A 21,562-nucleotide genomic window follows, 5' to 3' on the forward strand; every position below is an offset into this window, starting at 1 on the left:
TGCTTTAGCTGTTGCTGTTTGCATTTGTGTTGAGATTTTTTCCCTTTACAGAGGTTTTGACTTTGGACAGCTCACTCTTCACGTACATGTAAAATCCTTCCTGGCTGATGTTGACTCTATACTTGGTCTATTGATTGAGCTGTGAGATTTCCTTCACCACTGTGCCAAATTTTTATTCCCAGAGATTATAAAAGTCTCTCATCTGACCTGCTGCTACTGCTTGCCTGTGATACACTAGACCAGAGTGAATCCATTCAAAGCCATGGCCATGCTCAGAGTGTCTTCATACAGAAAGCTGTTTGAAGAGGGCTGGGGGCGAAATGGAGGGGTCAGCCTGCAGTGTGCGGGACAGTACCGCGCCAGGTCAGTGTTCTCTTTTCCCATTTGTCTTTATATCTGGCTCCTGTGGATTATGAAGTACTGGACATTATCAAGTACTGAACGCATCAACATCTACTAAATGCAAACAAATACTTTTTTTTCTCTCCCAGAAATGCTGCCATTGGCAAGTGCGATTGTGACAAGTTGGACTTTGTGGCCTCCAGAACACTAAACAAAGAGGGTCTGAACAGATTTGTCCATGATCGCGTAATCATTGCTGCACTGAATGATCGCTTAGTCAAACTTATTGAACTGGTGAGGTTGAAATTATTATTTTAAGTAGTCACAATAATGTCCATACTTGTCTTACGCCTCTGCTGTTTCCTCTCCAGGCCCATTGTTTTGAGGAGGAAAATGAATCTCTTGAATGTCAGATTGTGGATCTGGAGGACAGACTGGGCAGGACAGAGGGGTCCATTAGCTCCACTGTGGCTGTACCGGAGTCTGGCCTGGATGCAGTGGTGCAGAGACTGCGCGCAGAGCGGGTAGGGCACTGGATGTTTCCATGGGCGGTGGCATGCCTAAATTAAGTTCTCACTTAGATACTCCATGGGAATCCACATACATGTGCCCAGGCATGCGGGCATCTCAGTGGCCCTAATGCTTTTCACAGTAGAGAGTGATCCATCACAGAGGCAATAATCTGTATGTGCGTTTAGGATGAGATTTTGTGTGACAGCGAGACACTGCGGAAAGAGCTGGAGCGTCTAAAGGAGGACTGTGAAAAGACATCACAGCAGCGGACACTAGTCCAACAGGAGCGCCAGTATGTCTCCGAGGTACATCTCCGCTACACTTCACTCAGTCAGTCATAGTACTGTAACTACAAAGGTAGTAAAATACTTAAATATCTTAAATTGCACTTAACATAAATGCAGTCTTAAAGATTACAGTAAATACATAAAAATACACAATGACAATTCATAAATAAATGCAATGGAGGAAACACTGTGTTGTACTTTACAGAATCTAGTTCTTCTCTTTCTACTGCCATAATATAATGATGTAATATTGTTGTTGTTTTTTTATTTTTATTTTAGTTGGTAAGCAGCAGTGGCTTAGTTGGTAGAGTAGTGCGTTCTTGGGCAAGGCACTTCACACTCCCCATGCCTGAGTGAAAGGTGTGAACGCCACACATAGACAAACTTCAAACAGAGCTTTAAACAGGACTGCGCCAGGGGGACTGAAAGAGTATAAGACATTTAGTGGCCACTGGAGGGAGCACACACTGAGTTTTAAACGTTTTTATTTTATTGGTAGCACATCTGCAAATTTAACTTGTTTGCAATAAAATGGTAAAAATAAATAAATAATTAAAAGACTAGAGACAATGCAATTAAAACCAAGTAGACTTGCAGAGTTCAGGAGCACTGTTTAGTCCCACTTTAACTTTACTTCTAATGAAAGCCACACATTATCAATATTGAGTCTGTTTTATATCTGGACTTTCTACAAATAATGTGCAAAGTAAAAAAAAAGTAACAAATAACTTAGCAATACCATGTAAAGGAACCACCTGTTTGTACGTTGTAACTGTGCACTTGTACCACTAGATGGTGGTACAGTTATTCTTCATAGAGTCCACTGCGAGTCAACAGCAGGCCTTCTCGCTTTCCAAATCAGCTGCAGCCCCACACTTGTCACCCCTGCACACCTACATCATAACTTCTCTATGCTTTCATCTGCCCTTGCTTATTGTACTCAGTCCATAGCACCTCTCCTCTCAGGCATTTCAACATGCAAACATAGATCTATATAGTTCAAGGGAAGTTTTAATATCTGGATTGCAGATGTAACACAGCCTGTATTACAGTCTATAATCTTCTTTCTGGCTGAGAGCACTACATCAGTATTGGAAGCAGGTGGAGGATGACATAACATGGTGGGAAAGAGTGCAGAGCAGCACAGAGCAGATGAGCTGATCCTGCACAGCCCACAGGCTCATTACCAACTGTAGGAGACAGACGCGCATATGTTTGTGTGTAACTGTGTGTAAGTGTGGCTGTTACCATTTATCGCTATTTGTAGTAATCTCACTGGTACTAAACAGGCAAAATCAGGCACTTTTCTGTAATACGTGTCAGCCTGTTTAGCATCTGCTCTGGTTCTTTTTTTAGATAGTTTTGAGCCTGTTTAGATGACAAAACAGCATGAAGAATTTAACCCTCATGTTATTCTTGGATCGGTAAATTTTTCTGCTTAGACCAAATGCCCTTCCAAATTCAACCCCTTTGCTTCAGACTCGAGAGAAACCATGTAACCTCTCGGGGGTGGGAGGGCAATTTTTATTTTAGATTATTTAACCACTGGAAATTCATACAGCCTGTTGATACGTTGACCACGCTGACAGAATAGCATTACTGTCATTCAGACCAAACCTTCCTCCTAGTGCGACTACCCAACTTGACTATCAAGCCCTCTCCGCATGGGTCCAACAGATCCCATCTCCACTGTGTAATTGCATTCAATGTCGATTAATCCGCTTCTTTTAAGAGTAGATGTGCTATGGACCCCTGCTGGTGAATAAATTGGTGGACAGAGCTTTTGTGTCTAGTTAGCCTTTGCAAGCCTCCCTTTCTTCCCTTTTTTCTCTGCATTGCGGTGGCTACCTGCACTAAAGTAGACTGACAATGAAAAAAAAAGTTGCTTTTATTAATGTGTAACTTTATTAGTAGTTCATTACATCAGTGTAAGCCCCACTTTGACCTTCTCTATTTGCTTGTAAACTTGATTTCCATGTCTTTTTGCAGGACGTGGATGCTGTGACTGCTGAATGTCTGGCGTTGAGGGAGCAAGTGGCTATCTACGAAGAGCAGCTGGTCAACATGGAGGGCCAACATGAGACGGTGAGAGAGGGGCTGCATTTAACACTGTGGCTCCATGTGACAGAAATATTTTATAGGCGTAAAATTTCAAAATATCAGGTCAGAAAGGAGCGCTGGAGAGAAGCCCGGGTCGGCACAGCTGTGATGACCCCAGTCACCTTTCTGAGGATCTGCAGCCAAAACAACCCTGTTGACACTAACATATGGGGAGAGGATTAAGTCACTATTTAGTCTTAAACCATATTAGGGGTTCATGAGGCTCTGTGCCCAGTTAAATGCAAATTGAGTGCTTTACAAAAAGTGGTACAATGTATTTTTAAAAAGTTTTATTTTTGCTATAGATCTTTATTATCACATCCATTTATGATAAATGGTTGATCATCATCAACCTTAGACATTACAGTTTAAACTCAAAATATGTGTAATAAAGTAAAAATGCAGTAGTATTTTTGTAAGTTTGTTAGTTAGGTTTTATACAATTTCAAATATGATCCTTGGATATTGGCAGACTTTATAGACTGGTGCTTTGTTAGATATATTTCCTGTAACCCCAGCTGAAACTGCAGTATGGCTTTGAGTGTGGTTTGAATCATCAGTCTCTAACAGAAGAAATCCCTGGAGTTATGTAAAACATTTTTAATCAGAAAACTGACAAGAACATACGGGGTTCACATGGTTTCTTCTGAGCGTGTATGAAATAATCTTCCCTGTTCCCAGGGAGGCAGCCACATCTCCATCATGCTGCGTATTCCTCTGCAAAGCATGGCCGCCCAGTGTTTAACACACTTCCTCTGGGACACGCTCAATAACTCACGGTCCGGGAAGTGCGGCTGAATACTAAATGAAAACAGAGGTTCTCTTTGTTTTATCATCTGTAGTTGTTATCAGCACTTACAGATAGCTACAGTCTCTCAACAAAAACGATGGACTTGCTGACAGCTCATTTTGTGCCATTAAAAGTATTTTTAACTACACAAAGGTGTGTTGTACAATGAGCCCATCCTAATATGTAAATGCTTATGTGTGTTGTTGAGTAGGCAGTGGTGAGTCTGCTGGAGCCTGCAGAAGAGACCACAGGAGCAGTGGCAGCCATTAAATTTGGCATCCCTGACATCACCTCGGCCTTGGATGTGAAGGAGTACTACTGCCAGCTGGCAGAGAGCCTGCAGGTACAGCACAGTGTAGCATAAAACACATGAACATGTCAGGAGGGCCAATGTTTCACACAGCATCGCCTGCATACAGATGGAACTGTGTGAGTCTTCTTTCAGGGTGAAATCACATCTGCGTTCTTACATACGTAGTGTTCATTCATCAGATTTGAATAGTGTGGAAAAGAGTACATTTGGTATTTGAGGCTGACATTCAATCAGCGACCTGCAGTTATTTTGTAAGCCCTTCTCTTTGTAACACAGCACTGTTTTCAACTCTTCAACAGACCAGCCATGTCCACATGTAAATCTCACTCTAGAACAAGTCCACTTGTTTTCTTTACCTCTTAACTCAAACACAAGTAAAATCACAGGAATCAGAGCCCCTCCATTTTGTCTTCCTGTATGTGTGAATGTGGGAGCAGAGGTGGCACATTAGGGTCAAATCTCTGCTCCACTTGGTCTGACCCCTCCATGCTGACGATGTCTGTCCATTTCATAGGTCAAGGGTGTAATCAGACTAGGGGCCGCCTTCCCAGAGCCTGGCTGCAACTGGTGGAGACACTGCTCCCATTTTACTGACTAACCCAAATGATTACATTATTAAACATTTATCCTAGTGTTGTAGAGGAAGTCATCTTAAAGCCCTTAGTTCCTCTTGCACTTGTAATAACGGACATCTGCTGTCTGTTCTGTTTTTCCTGAAGATTATATAGAGAATTCAAAAACTATTTCCACCATTCTCACTTTTTTTCTTTGCAGTATGAATGTGGAGTTTCTTCCTCTGCCCTCGTCCGCAGTGATGATGGAAAGCTACTGGAAGCTGGAGAAGCTGTGGGGTCAAAGGTCAAAAGCCCGCCTCAGATAAAGGATATCGGTGAAATGAAGGCGCTGGTGAGTGGGCTTTCGTCTCTCTCTCCCCATCTCAAAAGGTCAACACACAATTTGAAATAACACGTCTGTTCTTCCGGGCATTTCACAGCACAGGAATAAAAGAAAGTTTGAACCTTTTTATAATGGGGTTCATGTTTGAACCCTTTAGACTGGCTTCAGCAGATAAGTTGTGACATTATTACAGAAACTGTGTAAGGGCCATCTAACTCAACACACGTTGGTTAGAACATTTTCAGCTTTCTAGTTTATACGTTTATAGTGAAATCTAATGCACACTTCATTATTGTTAATATTTTAGCTGCTTTTTGGTGTACTCATGAGTGAATACAGCCATTAAGACATCCTTTACGTCTACACTCATTCTACCATACATTATTCAGTTTTTACTGTATAGAACACAAACCAAGAAGAAAATACTTGAGTTTCAATGGACCATCATGTGTATACTTTATGTACTGTAAATCGTACTACTAGCTGATTTAGATCTTCCCATAACACTTATCCCACCTCACTACTTACCAAGACAAGAGGAGTCTTTCCACCCGCAAATGGCTCTGCGTCAGACATCAGCCCCTAAATCAGGCCTTAATGGTGAAAATGAATGGATTCCCATAGAAGAATGAGGGAGCGGAGAGCAGTGAGTGACAGTGGAGAAACAGAATGGAAGATCCCGCTGACCAGTGTGTTTACTCTGCAGACACTTTCAGCCGGAGATGTGAGAGGCTCAGACTGGATTTATTGCCTTCCCTGTCCGCAGTTATTAAGTACAGCCCTACACACTGCCTCCAGCATTTTACAACCTTCAAAACTGCACATGACGCAGACTGGAGAAATAAACCCTCATCAAGTCTTATAAGTGTAAATATATAAATAGCCTTTTTAAAGTTAGTCGTCAGGAGTTACAGCAGTATGTGACAGCTAACCTCCCCGGGCACCATTTGGTGAAAAAAAGCAACTAACCTTGTGCATTCGTGGTCAGGCCGCAGCTGTCACCTGACCACATGTTACAAACAGGAGGGTTTGGTTCTCATTACTGCACTTCCAGCCCCACATTCAGCTATTTAAATAAACATCAGCAACCACAGCGCAGTCCACACATCATCTACTTCTCTTCCAACTCCTGCGCCAATGGACAGCTCGGCTCGATGCGCTCTGTTTCCTCCCTCTCCTGCCTGATGGACGCCCCGGGACTAGTTTCTCTCAGAGACACAACATGGCCAAACAAACAGACTGCAGTAAAATTAGGCCTGGCATTTATGTATATGCACATATATTAGAGTATACAATAGCAATATATACTTTATTGCCTTTTATAGATTACTATATGTGCACTGGACAGAATTTATTGCTATTGAATTCAACAGTGCATAAAACTTGCATAATTCATCCACTGACTTTTCAAATGAGTTTGAAATAATATTTACTGTTCCAGCAGTAAATAATTTTACTGCTGCAACATCCAGCATATTACACATAGTTCACCTATGGCATACAAAACTGATTTACTGACCCTTGCAGAGGTGACTTTAGCGACTTTAATGAAGGCACAATACAAGTATGAACTTAAGGTCCATAGTATCCAGTATAGAACACCAAGCTCCCAGAGCAGTTCTAATTGAAGTCTTGGTCGGGTTGTGAAAACAGAGGATCACATGAGCTCACAGAAAGATGAGCACAGATGTATAGATCCCCATCTGGCTCTCACGGCTAAATGATCATTGTTAAATTATTCATCACAGGACAGTTTAACAGTGGGAAAAATAGTTCTGTTAATTTTGTTCACTTAACCCATGTTATTGTACTGAACTTAATATTAGCTTGTTGTCTTAAAGGTCTCAGAGATGCAAAAGAAGCTTGAAGAACTGGAGAAGTACAATGAGGAACTGGAGGAGCAGTTTGACATAAACAAGACCTCGTACGCCGAGGAGATTGCCGAGCTGGAGGTGAGATGGGACTGATTGTAGTAATCATAGGATGTAATGGACCACTGCCTTCTACTGATTCTGTCATTTAATCTCCTATTGTGCCTGTGCTCTGTGTGTGCGCTGTGTGGCCATGTTCAGTGCACTATAGATGAGATGAAGCACCAGGAGGCAGACCTGCAGTTTCAGATGAAGGAGCAGTGTGAGGACTACAGGGAGTTGCTGAGGGAGAAGATGGCCCGAGACATGGAGATTTGTGCCTACAGGTGAGACAAAATCTGTGCTACAGTCCACCACATTGCATTACACTGAATAAGGCTAACACTCAGGTAAGCCTGTGTAGCAAAAGAACAAAGAATTATAACTACATGTTGGGATGTGTCTGTTGACGTGTGACTGTTGGGATGTTGGTCTTTTAGCAAAAAATAAAAATAAAAATACAGTTTGAGTTTGAATTTCAAGACAAGTTTCTGTTCTCAAATAGGAAAATAGCCATTATTTTAAATTATATCTAAATAAACTAACAGAAAAAAATGCTATTTGAGGTAATTGACTGCATTTACTTTAAAATGGGTAAACTTCTCTCCAATATCCTTCTTTAAAATATCCTTGCAGGTTGTCATTATTAGCCATGACCCATGAAATATTACCATACTGACTGTATTCTATGGGAGGATTGTAACTCTTTCGTTTAATTAATTGTTAGTGGGAGTGTCACTCAGCAGCCTGACCAGAACTCAACTTTCGCTCCAATAAAAACACTCCATGATTATGAGTAGTAATCAAAACTGACCTGTCACCCCCACCCGCAGCTTTGAAAGTAAATGGAAGCCTATAAAAATCTGTTGTACTTGATTTGAGTCTTTTGTTCAGGGTCGAATGAAAAGAGGGACAGTAGATTGTTTAAGGAAGTGCCACACATGCATATACACATTGTGACATGGGATGACTTTATTACATCATATGTTTACAGGAGATATTCTTGATACTTGTGAGTAGATAAGAGCACTAAGAGCATCATTGTCTATGGTCCCAACACTGACTTGTGTGAAAACAATTTCCTTTTGTGTATCTAATATTGTCTGCTCTATCTGGACATCCGCCAGCTCTACACTAAAGATATTTGAGCAAACAAAAGGCTGACATCACAGGGTCACAGGAAGTGACTTCTGAATATGAGACAGTTTCCTGTATTTGACCTTGAAGACGACTCGTGCCACATGAGGTCTCTTAACCATCTGCCTTTGTGTTATGTGGAGTGACTCACGTCAACTTGCAGCTAGAGGCCTTCTGCTATTGTCCCATGGTCCCAAAGTGTGACCCCTGGGCCTCTCAGGTCTGGGCCTCTATAGTCTCATTAGGATGCACAAACAGGACTTCACACTGTCTGGACTGAGCTGGACTAGAGCCAGAACCAGTCTACTGCAGCCTCTGCAAACACTCACATATTCAGTGTTTAGATGCACCACAACAGACACAGACAAGCACCTGGTCAATGTGTCCTTCTCTTTATTTACTCTAGGTTTTCTCATCCGTGATTAATAGCATGAATAAGAAATGAAAATGTCCCTCATTTATTTTTACTCAAGTGTCTGCACGATATAGCCTTAATGACCCTGGCTGCCATTAGCAGGGGTTTTATGGCCTGTGAAAGCATCTCACAGCGTCTGGGCTGATGCTCATGGCTAATGTAAGCCTGTCATATCACTCGCCTATTTACACCTGACAGAATGGAGCTGTGCTGTACCCACAGTCTTACTGATAACAGTTGGGTTTTATGTACTTAATGTATTTTATTAAGATAGCAGTTAAAAAGTAAACTTAAATAATAAACTCTTTATTAAGAACACAGATCTCTGAATAAGCAGGAACACCCAGATGTAAATTAAGTTAAATTTGCTAAAGTATACTATGTATTTGTAATGGCTGATCAACCATATTTGCATAATTTGTTTTTATGTCGATACAGTCAGTACTTGCTTTCAGACCTTCTGTTCAGTCTTTGAATATTGCCATATTGGTTACAATGCAATCTGCAATTACACAATTTGAAAACATAAATGACTATTACCATTTGATCTAGAACTTACGCGATTTCCCTCTTGCCTTTGCACAGGAGTCTGGTGGAGGAAGAGGAGCAGAGATTGTGTATCCTGTGAGCTGTGCTGAGGAGCAGTGCTGAGGAGCAGTGCAAGCTTTGTAGACTGAGACTTCAATACCACATCCCACAAAACATCAAGAAAAAAGTAACATAAAAACACACCTTCATAAACATTAGGGTAACAGTGCAGTTAATAAAGTAACAGTTTAAGGTAAAAGCATGACAGATTAGCATGTCTGGTAACCTAAGACGGGTCATTGATCACAGGGCCACAGCAGATGACCCCTAATCTCTGGGGGAGATGTATCTGTCTAGGTCTGTTATAGTGTGGTGCCGTGACTGTGTGTCCATCAAACTCCTGCTAGTGATATGTTCTTCAAGTGCCTTTATCTACATAGGCCCACTGATATGGCTCATAATAAGTTTTGTCCAGTTTTTTTTCAAGGGGTCACACACTGCGACATACTGAGCAGATAAGAATTAAGGCAAAGCTCTGTGGCTCCAAGCGTCACCGTGGCTACAACAGGGCCTGATCCATCAGTCAAACAGGGCCTGATTACTACTCTTAACCCTTGCCCTCTCCAGTGTTAACCAACATACTAACAGCTCTCTCTTTGCCCTAACAGCAGTTTGTTTTACAAATACAGTCATAAATTCAAGTTGCCTCCAAGTGTTTGTTTTGTAAATGGTTCATAGAGCTCATTTTCCTGAATGTACACCTGGAATTTTCTGTTGTGCTCCGCCTTTCTTTCTCCAGAAGTTTTGGTCATTATAAGAGCACTTGATTCTATATTATATTGAAATGTTTTGCTTATTTGCGATTTAAGGACATGTCTTATTTGGCTCAAGTTAGTCTGTGGTAGTTTTCAGTCCATATGTAATAAAGCTTGATTGATACTTTTAAATGTTATAATTTGTGATTATTAAAATATTTGATCGAACCACACCTCACCACTAAAAAAACTAATACTGATTTATGCAACCATTCCTGGCATTCAGCAAAGTCGAACTCTGTTGTCAATCAGAACTAATCTAAGTCTAAAGCACATGGACTAAACTGGATTTGAAATTAGATTAAAATGTGCCTAAACCAAGATCAATCCTCAACACAAACATTACACACAGTTTGATAACAGCTGGTATACATCACTCTCATAAAACAATGTAAACAATATATTAATAAGAATGGTTTCAGTCACTTTTCTCTGTTTTGTACTTTCCCATCGATTATCCCTCCTCAAAGTCCTCAAGGCTGTGCCATAAAGATGAAATATGCCGCTAATAGCAATTCAGATAAGATTAGATACACCCTGTGAACTAGTGGTGATGAGAAGTTGGCCTGGTTCATATAAGTGGTCCCAGTGTGAGGAGGGGCTGTGCTGGAGCTGTAATTGTCCCGACGTGGAGCATGACCAATGCAGGGGGAAGCCAATGAGTCTGAGGCAGCTCTCCTTAATAAAGACTGCACAGAAACAACGTCCAAGTGCCCTGGCTTCAAAACACTGTGTTCTCATTCAGTCAGTCCTGCTGGACACACACTGGACTAGACTGTGGTCAACAACATTTGCACATATGTAGGTGGAAAACAACATGGGACATCTCCAAGATAAATGAAGTAAACATTAAAATATTACCCAATGGGAAGACGAAGGATTGTGTGTAATGAAATTATAATTATTTTCATACATAACACATCTGCAAAAATAGGAACATGGCCAGTGAATGGGGAAACCTACAGTTATGAATAGCATCATGGAATGTTTTTATTATTTTCAATTATATGTGTATTGACTTTATTACTTCACAGCTTTAACAATTCATTTAATAATTACTTTTTCTTCTGGACAACACTTGACATGATCTTTTGTCACAACTATCTCTAGTGTTGATGTATGGATTGTCTAAGTAACATAATGATATAACAGTTTTCCAATTTGTGTTTTTCCAATACATGGGTCCACAATGATGTAAAGTTAGGACTGTTGCCATAGCAATTAACAATTAACAAAACATATCTTTTTAAAGGCCAACCGTCCTCAAACTGGCGCCATATAACAAAAAAAACATGAATATGTTTATCATTCAATAAAAGTTTTAGTCTGTTCTCCAATTTCTACCTTATTTGTTCTCATAAAAATCAGCTGTTTGCTATATTTAGTTTTATGTGTTTAAATCTGTGCTCCATCATTACATTGTTCTGAAAACACTTGAGTCATTTTCCATGCGTAGCTTTTGTAGCCAATAATCGCAAATTCACCAACAATGTAAATAACCTATTTAAAATTCACTTTTCTCTCCAGCCAAAACAATTACAGCACTATTTTAATCGTCTATGATCCCTTTATAAGTCATTATGCAAATAGTGAACATATGTCTATAAACATAATAACTCACATGTGGGTTAAAGCTTTAAAGGGCACATTTTGCTCTATTTTCTAATCTGTTATAATGCTGTCTCCTCATCATACCTACCATAACTAGAGTTTTGTTTTGTTTCATTCACACATGTTTAACACACAATACCCTGCATATTTAGACTGAGTTCTTCTGAAATCTTCTCTTATAATCTCAACTCTGTTCCACCTTGTGTTGTCCTGTGGTAATACAGGACATGCTCCACTGTGTTTTTAAACTCCATACACCTTCACTAGGATAATTTGGATCTTTTCAGCCCTTATCGATCTCTCGACAACATATAAGGTAGCTTTAAACAAGGAAAACTATTACTTTCTACTACCACTCTTCTAACACATGGTATCACAAGGCGGAAAAGAGCATTTTGAGATGCAGACAAAATAATAATGCAGAATTACTCAGGCATGTGTGAATGAAACAAAGCACAACTCCAGATCTGTTTTTGGGGGAGGTAACAACATTCTAACATGACTTTAAGGTGCATTGTGTAACTTTTCTGGTGGACTGGAATAAATGTAAGATAGAGCTGTTTAATGTCACACTGTGAAACACACAGCCGCACAGAGCAATGAGAATTCCATAGAAACAAGATGACTCGTCCCCAACTGAAAAGGTACATAGTGCACCTTTAAAGCTCACAAGAGTCAGTTTTGTGTAATATAGGACCTTTGAAGAGTAGTTTTCTTATGCGACAATGGAGTGTTTCTCTGAGCCTGATAAAGTGTGGACCCTCGTGCCCCTGTGCCCCCATCTAGAGCCCATGACAACTGAGTAAAATGCACATTAACCTATGAGCTGGCCTGTGACATAGGGTGGCCCCGGGCTTGACCAGAGCAGCTCTGGCCCTTCAACACCCACAGTTTGATTTTGAGGGTCTACTTTCAAAAGCTGAGTCATGGACCACTGATCGGAGAATAGCTTGCACTTTTTTATTTCCTCTTCTTTTCTTTCATGTTGTTTTAGATTGGACAGAGGGGAGGGGGAGGGTGAAGGCGCTAGTCTGCCTAACACCAACAAACACAAGTCAGAGCTGAAAATAAATGAAAGGTTGGCTCATCAGCACGTGACGATAGGGGGTTAGTGTTGACCAAAACCAGAAAAGAGTAACTAGACACGTAATTTACATTTTGTTGGTTTCGGTTGGTTGTTTTTTGTAGGTTTCAACGCCACCTTTATACATACATTTTGTTTTAAGATGGTGGGAATAACATTGAGTCCCTCTGTGATAGAAATTGAGATTGAGTATGTTTATATCACTTGTAGATTGCCGCTTAATCACTGACAGTGAAGTAAGTGATATTTAGTTAGTTCAATTGTATTTGTAGTGACAGAAGTACAAGTAACTCTAGTTCTATCTGAATCAAATAACTGATCAAGTCATTATTACAGTAGTAGTATCAGTGATTTTTTGATGCACAAGGGAAATTATTTGGACACAGTAGCTCACACATCATAATATAATAACAAAAATTAATGATGGTCCCAAATCTGGATAAATGGAGAGAATAACAGACTGAACCAGTGTAAGTTGCAAAATTGTAAACATTTATTTGAGTAGTACAATTTATAAATCAAATACTGTATACATTTTGAATAATCTTTTATCTCTGCACTGACTATCCATCCCATGACTTCACACAGAGATGGACCACCAGTGTACTATAGGATTTATTGAAGATACCCACACTGCTCCAGTTCCAACCAGTGAAATCAGATTAAGCCTGAGGTAATGCTAAGCCTGATCAGCTGTTACTTCTATAGGTCCCTCTAAAATACCTTTACCCCTCCAGGTTCACTCACACAAATAAACACTGTCTTCTACCAGGACATAAGTCATTTATTACAGTCTCTTCAAGGCAGCGTCGACATGTCCAACCGGTCCCCTGTTTAGAAAGCAAATAAACAAGAGAGTGCAGGGTCGAATCAAGGAACAAAATAAGAACAGTACAAATATACAAAGGAGAGGGAGCTATTGAGAAAGTATTTCCTTAACATGAGGGGAACGCATAATAAATTACGGGGCCCCTATCCCCAGAGACACAAATGGCGCGCCTAAGGGTACTCGGAAGTGGGCATCCTTTACTTTTTATAAGGACAAAAATCCACTGTGGGAGCATCTCACTATACAACTCCCATAAGAAAAATGTCGAAGTCACATTTTTACAACATTTCACGCTTTTTGCTATAAAAATACTGGTAGTGTGACCGTGCCTCTTCCAGTCGGCCATGTTGTCATCAGTGCAGTTCGGGCCTTCTTTGTATCTACAGCCCCTCTCTTTTGGCCCGCTGTAACGGAGGATCTGCTGACAGGACTAACCCCAAACTTACCCCTCACTCCCTCACGTCTAGCCCAGAGCAGGTGGCTAACAATCTCAGCATCACCAGGCTTATCTTTCAACCAACATCTTTAGAAAATTGATGAGGGGATTTCTTATACTCTTGCAGAACTGAACAAAAGGCCTTGGGTACAATAAAATCAGTAGAGGCACAAAAACACCTCTGTGCAAGGGCGTTGGACTGGGAGAAATCAGACCGTGTTTACCCAGGGCCCATTGCAGGAAGGGGCTCCTCATAAAGTCTGTGTAACTGCGTTTTTCATATGGAGAATATATAGGGAGGGCCCACCAAAACGGTTGTACCTAACTCCAATAGTTCATGCTACACCCCAGTTTCTGAACCATGGTATCCACTGTGATTTTGTTGTTGGGCAAGGCACTTTTTATAGAAATGCATTGGTAGATGGCTGAAGAAAAACTACCTTTTTTATATTTAACTTGATGTATCTAGGAAGGCACCTAAGTTTTCACTGCTCTATGTTCCCACAGCCCTGTTTTCTCACATTTAAAAGACATTTTTGAAAGTAAATCCATAACCCAGCTGTCACCCTGGCCCAAACCTTGACCAGAATGTCAAAACCAGGCCCTAACCTTAACCAGAACCTTAAAACCCAACAAATGTGGGGACATAGAGACTGTGGGATGATAAAGCTGACCCCCCAAAAGCTGAATGAACCTCTTGGGCTATACACACATCTGGTACAGAATTTGCCAAAACAATCAAGTGCTCTTTTGAAACAGTTTCATAAGTGATATAGAATCCATTACAAACAAAAATCCTTTATTATTGAATCATACAGCTACAAATGACCATTAGAAAGCATACTCGGCCTCCGTTAACAGCATACTTGAGCCTAAACTCTTTTGCTCAGAGCTGTATTTCTTGGCAGGCACTTCAGTAGCGTCTTGTGATGGAGCAGTGGAAGGTAAAGCTGATTTCACAAGACCCCTCACACTGGCCAAAGTCGATGCAACTTTCCCCTATTTTGTCCCAAAGAGTTTAATTAACCCACCTCACGGGAGCACGCTGCACCAAAGCGGATAACAGTTGTGGCTACAGGGAACACAAGAAACGGGATTTGTATTCTGGCAGTATTGCTCAAAGCCCATTAAAAGATGTTCTCGTCTCCGTGGACATAGTGACTTTATTGTCAGGGTCGAGCACGCATGGATTTGACCGTTGGCTCTGGTTTCTTGGCAGACAGCCCGGGCCCAGCGGCTTTTGGCCACCCCTGAATGTAGTTCCCATGTTCAGCTTCACCTTGTCAGGCAACGGGCTGCTCCCTGCACTTAGCTTACATGGACTGTGGGCCTTGTAATGGTTTCTTATCAGGTAAGAAAAATCATATCACGTACTGGTCCTCCCATATGAGCACTTTAGATGATTGTTCCTGCTTTTGTGTGGTGAACGGTCAAGCCCCATTTGACAAAGTGAATTCCTACAACACAAATGTCAGCATATAAGTTATAGTGATAGGGGGAAGAAGGCCATTTGTTATGCTTTTTAATGTTTATCCTATTTTACTTACTATACACGCATACTGTGCTTCTACACATTTTCTGACTTCCCCAAAGGTTGGCAATCATCCAAAACTTACCATGAAGGTTCAGAAGAAGTCTACCATTAAAATATTAATGTTAAAGTATTTTATATTGGTGGATAGACCCTAGTAATTCTGTGAAAATAGATTTTTTTAAGAACAAATTTTGACTCCTAAGTGAAATACAAAGAGTAATAACTATTCTTCCAGTGTTGATTTGTAATATTGTATAAATACATTTTTAGTTTTGCAGCAGTAGCACTTGGACAATTGATTACATGGCTTTACATTTAGAATTAGAAATACTTTGTTGATGGAAACTATATAAGATTTGTTCATCTCCACTTTAGTCTCTCCTTCATCTCCACTTTAGTCTCTCCATCTTCACCCCATAGTCCAAACTCCAGAGCTGCAGTGGTCCAGACCATGAGCATAATTTGCACTGGAGTGAGAAATCACACGTGTCACAGTTTATGGGCAGTTGTAGCCTGGAGCCATGACTGCTTCTGGATTTGGAACAAACTACCAAATCATTTTCTTTGTGCGCTGCTCATTCATCTTTTACCCAGCAACAGACATCTCAGGCCTGCTTCCTCTCAACACCGACAGGTAAGCAGCCTTTTCCATTTCCCAACCCCATGTAGGTTTTTCAGTTGTAACATAACATACATTAAAATGCAATCTGGCTGTATATAAATTGACATGACTTCCATATCTTGAGGTGAGATGTGTCAGCGTTGACATAAAACGTTCCGTGTCATACTTAGGGCAGCTGCATATGGACTCATTTCAGATTATACTCCAGTGTTAAACAAGTTACCCACAAGTTTAATCATAGAGTTCCCCACATGATTAAGTATCGTTTGACTGCTTTGTGGGTTTGTCTTATCATACTTTCCAAATATATATATACATATTCTAGGGTGTATTCACAACAGTGAATATACATCATTATTTCAGATGAAGAACAGGGAGTTACAGTTCAGAATAATATGCTGATTTTGAAAAAAAAAAAAAAAAAAAGTAATTCCTCAAACCTTTTCTTCTTTCCGGTCATACATTGGTCATACATTTTTCATATAAATTAATCTTGTTGTATCTTAAAAGTTCTTTCAACTTAAAAGAATTATGCATTAAAATCTGTTTCATGGTTACTCTATACAGAAGTCTGTTATATTGTTATATTGTTGTGTGAACCCAACCTATTGGATCAAAAACACAAATTAGTAGTTATACTTTTAATTTTAGCAGTAGATCAATAAAAAAAAACTGAAATCCTCTTCATCCAATTCTTCAAAATTTTTAAGACTTTTAAACAATCAAAACTGATTCAAATTGAAACCCACCCACTGGCATTACATGGTTTTGATCCTTTGCCCTTGTACCATTTCACCTCAGAGGTCTACCAGAGGAGCTGTCAAACCTGCGATCCTTTACAGCTCAGTTTGCAGACAAAACACTTCACCACCAAATCTCCTCGGCCACATCTGCGGCCAATTTGGTGCCGGCATTCCTCGGGCCTGCTTAATATTCACCAGGGTTAGGATCTGCCAGGACAGAGGTGCACAAGCTTACGGGAAGGGGCGACCTAACACACTCCCAAGTCCAGACCTGGTGAAAAATGAAGAGGTTAACCAGGCTAATTGGAGTGGTATAGTTGTGTTCACGCAGGGGTCTGTGGAGCAGGAGGTCTGACCCTGCAGCCACACAGGAAGTCTACAAGATGGCCGCCCGTCGATCTCTTCATCCCAGAGCAACTGTGGCCTCAGAGGAGTCTTACTATCTTTACCTGTGAATGTTTTTCTAAGATTTCAAATGGACCATTTAACATCATATTAATTTGTCTCTACCTTTTTGGAGTTTTTGTTGTTTACATCAGACATTCTATACTTTAAAACAGAAGAAAACTGTCAAATCAAAACCAACCGGCGATTTAGCTGAATTATTGGGTGCCATGAGATTCCTTCTACAATACCAGGACAAAGAGTAGGCCTACATTAGCATATGTCCTTGAAATCTTATGACGTACAGAAATATACCATATTTAAAATGTGCAGGAGGTATGTTTCCCTCCAAAAGAATATTTAAGCAAGTATTTTATTACCTGCTTAAAACTACTTCTTTGTAACCCATTATAGAAAAGTCAATACATTAATCAATTTACCTTTCTGTCCCAACACAACATTTAAGTGTTGTGATCATTCAGTCAGTGGATGGATAACATTCACTTGTCTTGAAATGCTGAACTCACAACAGTTTTTAGGCCAAAAGTTCCCTATGTAAATGTCAGACTAATGAGACAATAGTTCCAAACCCTTCTTTAACCCTGCAGTCCTGTGTGTACAATACATACAACAGTGTCCCGGGAATCACTAACATTAGAAACTGAAATCTCATACTCCCCGTTGATGTGTTTATGCCTGTCTTTATGAGAAGATCTATTTTTAATGTTGATTTAGGAAACACAAACCTTCATATGCATGCAATAATACACACAATCTCAATTCCTCAACGTCTTCTCAGTGGGAATATTTATTTTCCATCAAATCCTGACGCTATCATTACTTTCTTTGTTGTTGAAAGTGAAATAGGAGTATACGTCTAAATAAATGTCATCTTTATTTTGTGCTCAGCGTCCTCTTTCCCAAACCACCATGCCCACCCAGGGGTGAGGATGCAGCTGACACAACTAGGGCTGTTTAATAAGAAGGTGACGCGAATCGTGCAACACCTCAGATGCTCTTTCGCTAAAGGACACTGTTCACCATGACAACCGCATAAACAACTGTGGTCTCAAGGGAAAATGGGGACGCAATTAAATTTAGGAAAGATTGTTACAGGCACCTGCTTGGGGAGAAAGAGAATTAAGAAGAAATAATCTCTGAATAGAATATTTGGGGGAAAAGCATTGCATATCATGCCATGAACTAAACTAAATTAAACACAGAGACATGTCAGCTGCAACTTTTCATTCTTAAAATTTATTTGGGAAGGCCAATTGTTTTTCTCTTGCATAGTTCTGGACAACCTTCTTTCTTTTTTAGAAGCTGAATCATAGGTTCACACTTTTTTGGTTTCAGTGTTTGCCCCAGTTTGAGTCCTAACATAGATTTGGTTTGGTAGACCTGCTTTAGTCCTGATCTAGTACAGCTTATGCTCATAGTTTGAATTTTGATGTGGTGATTGTCCTTAATGACAATACATCAGTTTCCCATATAAAGTGAATACATTATACCATAAATTAAATGAGCATGAAGACTACTCAATAATATCACCTGTAATAATTCAAATGAAGTCTATACTACAATACTGAAAGGTAATGTTGCAATGACTAAACTATTTTGTCCAGTCATTTGCGTGTGGCTCTGTTTCAGAATAAAACTAACATCAATGTCAGTTTTCCTCATCTGATTGCGAGACATCTGCTGTACACAAGTTCATCTGTTTAACATGTTTCTCATTCACATCCTGAGCCTCCATTACGCAGTGCTTTGCCCAGCGCTGACTGACATACAAACTGAAGACTGGAGGAGGTGAAAGAGCCACTGAAATGCATGGCCTCTTTTTAGAACAGACCAGAAGATGATTTGTGACAGTGTGATTTATAGCCATGCAATATTTAAGACAAAGTAGCATAAGTTACAAACAAAAAATGGTCTATCTTCCTCAGAACACAAAGCACTTTTACTGTAACAGCACATCACAGGTCTACTGTACATGAGCTAGTTTAATTGCCTCTGCTGACATTGAAAAATTGTTTCTAAATGTGTCCCTCATCAGAGAGTTAATCAGAATGGTATTTGTATAACTCACTCTCTAAAATCTAAAACGAAGACTGGTTTTAATCAAAAAGTTTAATTCAAATCCAAAATGACCCTATATGCTTTGAACCCTGCAAACCTTGATGACAGATCTGTGTCTTCCAATATATTTCCCCTAGGTTGAGTTTTGTGACTCAAGGACTGGTGTGGACTGTGAGTAAACTAAATGGGGCCATGTTACCTTCACTGAATAACACGAACATACAAACAATTGGCAAGTTTGTGTGTTAAAGTTTAAAGTAGTAAAAAGACACTTAACTATTTCAGGTCAAGGAAAATTGAAAGATATTTGGTTTATGCTGAAGAACTCAGATGTTTTACTTTGTGACAGTTGAATAAACACAGATGGAAAGAGGGAAGGCCATAACTGTCGTCAAAAGTTTAAGCAAAAGTAGGCATACTCAGAATTATAAATTAATAATAATTAAAAAATAAATAAATAAATAAAATTACAACATTTGTACAAATGATCCCATAACTGCTACTGCTTTGTTTTCCTGCTTTTTAACTCTTGTCCAACTACTTGTTGGGGTATAGAATAAATAAAAAAATACTACATCAATAAAACACCACACAACAATAATTGGATAGCTTGGATTGTTTACGTTAATTTTGAATTGCATTGTAGTGTATTGCAATTGATAATTTTTTTATTCTATTCCTGGATGTCTCTCACATGTTTACTTCCTCTGTGTAAAAAAGTGACATTCTAGAGTATTTCAAGGGAAGGGGGTTATGCGATGGGAAATGGAAAAGATAAGGGGATAAGGCTTGTCATGTGTTGTTCTATGTTGTTTCAGTGTATATAACGAAGGAGGGATTACTGCAGATGTGAAGGCTGAGGAAACTGTGCTTTACTTATAGCCCGCTGCATAACCTGACAGGAAATAGAAGCAGGATACGAGTGAGGCTGTAAGCTTGTTCTGAACCAATGATGACAGGAACACATGGTGCTTACCTACCTCATACCCAACCATGCAAACTGTAATTTATCTTTAAGGTATGGCTGGGAACATGCCACTGAATGTCTCTGCAAGTCCATATGTTTGGCATTGACATAGTTGGGGGATTTTCAAAGTGCTGCTCTGGTTTTATAGTGAGTCTCTTTGGAATGGGAATACCGCTGTTAGTCTAACTGAGGTCATGTTTATGTGAGTGGAGTAGTTGTCGAAGAGGAAGCCCTGTGTGGCTAAACTTGGCTTGAAAATGATCCAAATCATTCAAACAGTGTTCTTACCTCAGCCCTCTGAGGTCATGACAATAGGCTGGGCTGTCATGTTGAGCTTTGCCCTGTACTGTTGTAGGCGTCTAATACAGGCTCTGTCCAGGGCAGGTTTGGGCCCAATATTTACATTCACAAGCATCTCTGGGAATAACAACATCTAGTCCAAGAAACACCCACATACAAAGAAGATAGTTATAAATCAAAGACAGCTGTTTGTCTTTTTCTTTTTCTGTCTAGCCAATATAACCTGGGGACAATAGTCTACAAAATAAAGCCTATTGGCTACAGCCTACCAGATGAAACAGAAACATCATCCACGTAATTGGAAGCATAAAAACATAGCCTGAGGTAGCTATGAGCTACCCAAACATGTTACAATCCAAAACTGATTTGACTAATTTGTAGTAACATTAGCCTACATTACATGTCATCAGTACAATAACACTGTAATGCACAATTATTTCATAATCATGATATATATTATATAATATTTCATCCATCCATTCTTTCCTTTAACATCGCGGACTAATGTGTTTGATCACCACAGTTTGACTTGTCCCCACACTTCATGTCCCGCACACGTCAGTCTGCGCAATGAGCCGCTCCAGCGGCGCACATCCTCCACCAGAGGCTCTCCACAGGATTACAGCTGCCTCTGCATGCTCTGCACGGTAACAATCCTATGCTTTTTACACTTTACATTCAGTTCAGTGCAAGTCCGTTTTGTTCTATGTGCATCAGCTAAACGTTTTGCATTAGCTTTAGCAGTTTTAGCATATATGTTCACCAACATCCCTGGGTGACTAGGCCAAACTAAAAAACAAAACAAAAACAACAACAACAAAAAACAAACAAACAAAAAAAACAAAACAAAACAAACAAACAAACAAAAATTAATTAATTGCATTGGTAATGCATAACTGCTAACAGTTGCATTCTTCTAGTGTTAT

General features: G+C 39.9%; 1 protein-coding gene across 1 annotated transcript; it reads left to right on the forward strand.

Moving 5' to 3' along the window:
- Nucleotides 1-135: 135 nt before the first annotated feature.
- vimr2 (vimentin-related 2) lies at nucleotides 136-10,136 on the forward strand. The gene is made up of 10 exons (XM_020923570.2): nucleotides 136-363; nucleotides 492-636; nucleotides 714-866; nucleotides 1,041-1,160; nucleotides 3,132-3,227; nucleotides 4,244-4,375; nucleotides 5,120-5,251; nucleotides 7,084-7,194; nucleotides 7,315-7,439; nucleotides 9,290-10,136. Exons 1-10 carry the CDS (start codon nucleotides 263-265, stop codon nucleotides 9,330-9,332), a joined length of 1,158 nt encoding a protein of 385 aa, XP_020779229.2. The 5' UTR covers nucleotides 136-262; the 3' UTR covers nucleotides 9,333-10,136.
- Nucleotides 10,137-21,562: the final 11,426 nt, after the last annotated feature.

Source organism: Boleophthalmus pectinirostris, unplaced genomic scaffold (genome assembly GCF_026225935.1).
Source record: "Boleophthalmus pectinirostris isolate CB_2022bp ecotype Guang Dong unplaced genomic scaffold, ASM2622593v1 HiC_scaffold_23, whole genome shotgun sequence".
NCBI classification, from domain to species: domain Eukaryota; kingdom Metazoa; phylum Chordata; class Actinopteri; order Gobiiformes; family Gobiidae; genus Boleophthalmus; species Boleophthalmus pectinirostris.

What these genes read in the sequence shown, in the direction of transcription:
- vimr2 (XM_020923570.2), top strand. Translation starts at nt 263, where the DNA reads ATGGCCATGCTCAGAGTGTCTTCATACAGAAAGCTGTTTGAAGAGGGC. An exon ending in TAGTCAAACTTATTGAACTG is followed by an intron (nt 637 to 713) that starts GTGAGGTTGAAA and finishes TTTCCTCTCCAG; the next exon opens with GCCCATTGTTTTGAGGAGGA. An exon ending in AGCGCCAGTATGTCTCCGAG is followed by an intron (nt 1,161 to 3,131) that starts GTACATCTCCGC and finishes GTCTTTTTGCAG; the next exon opens with GACGTGGATGCTGTGACTGC.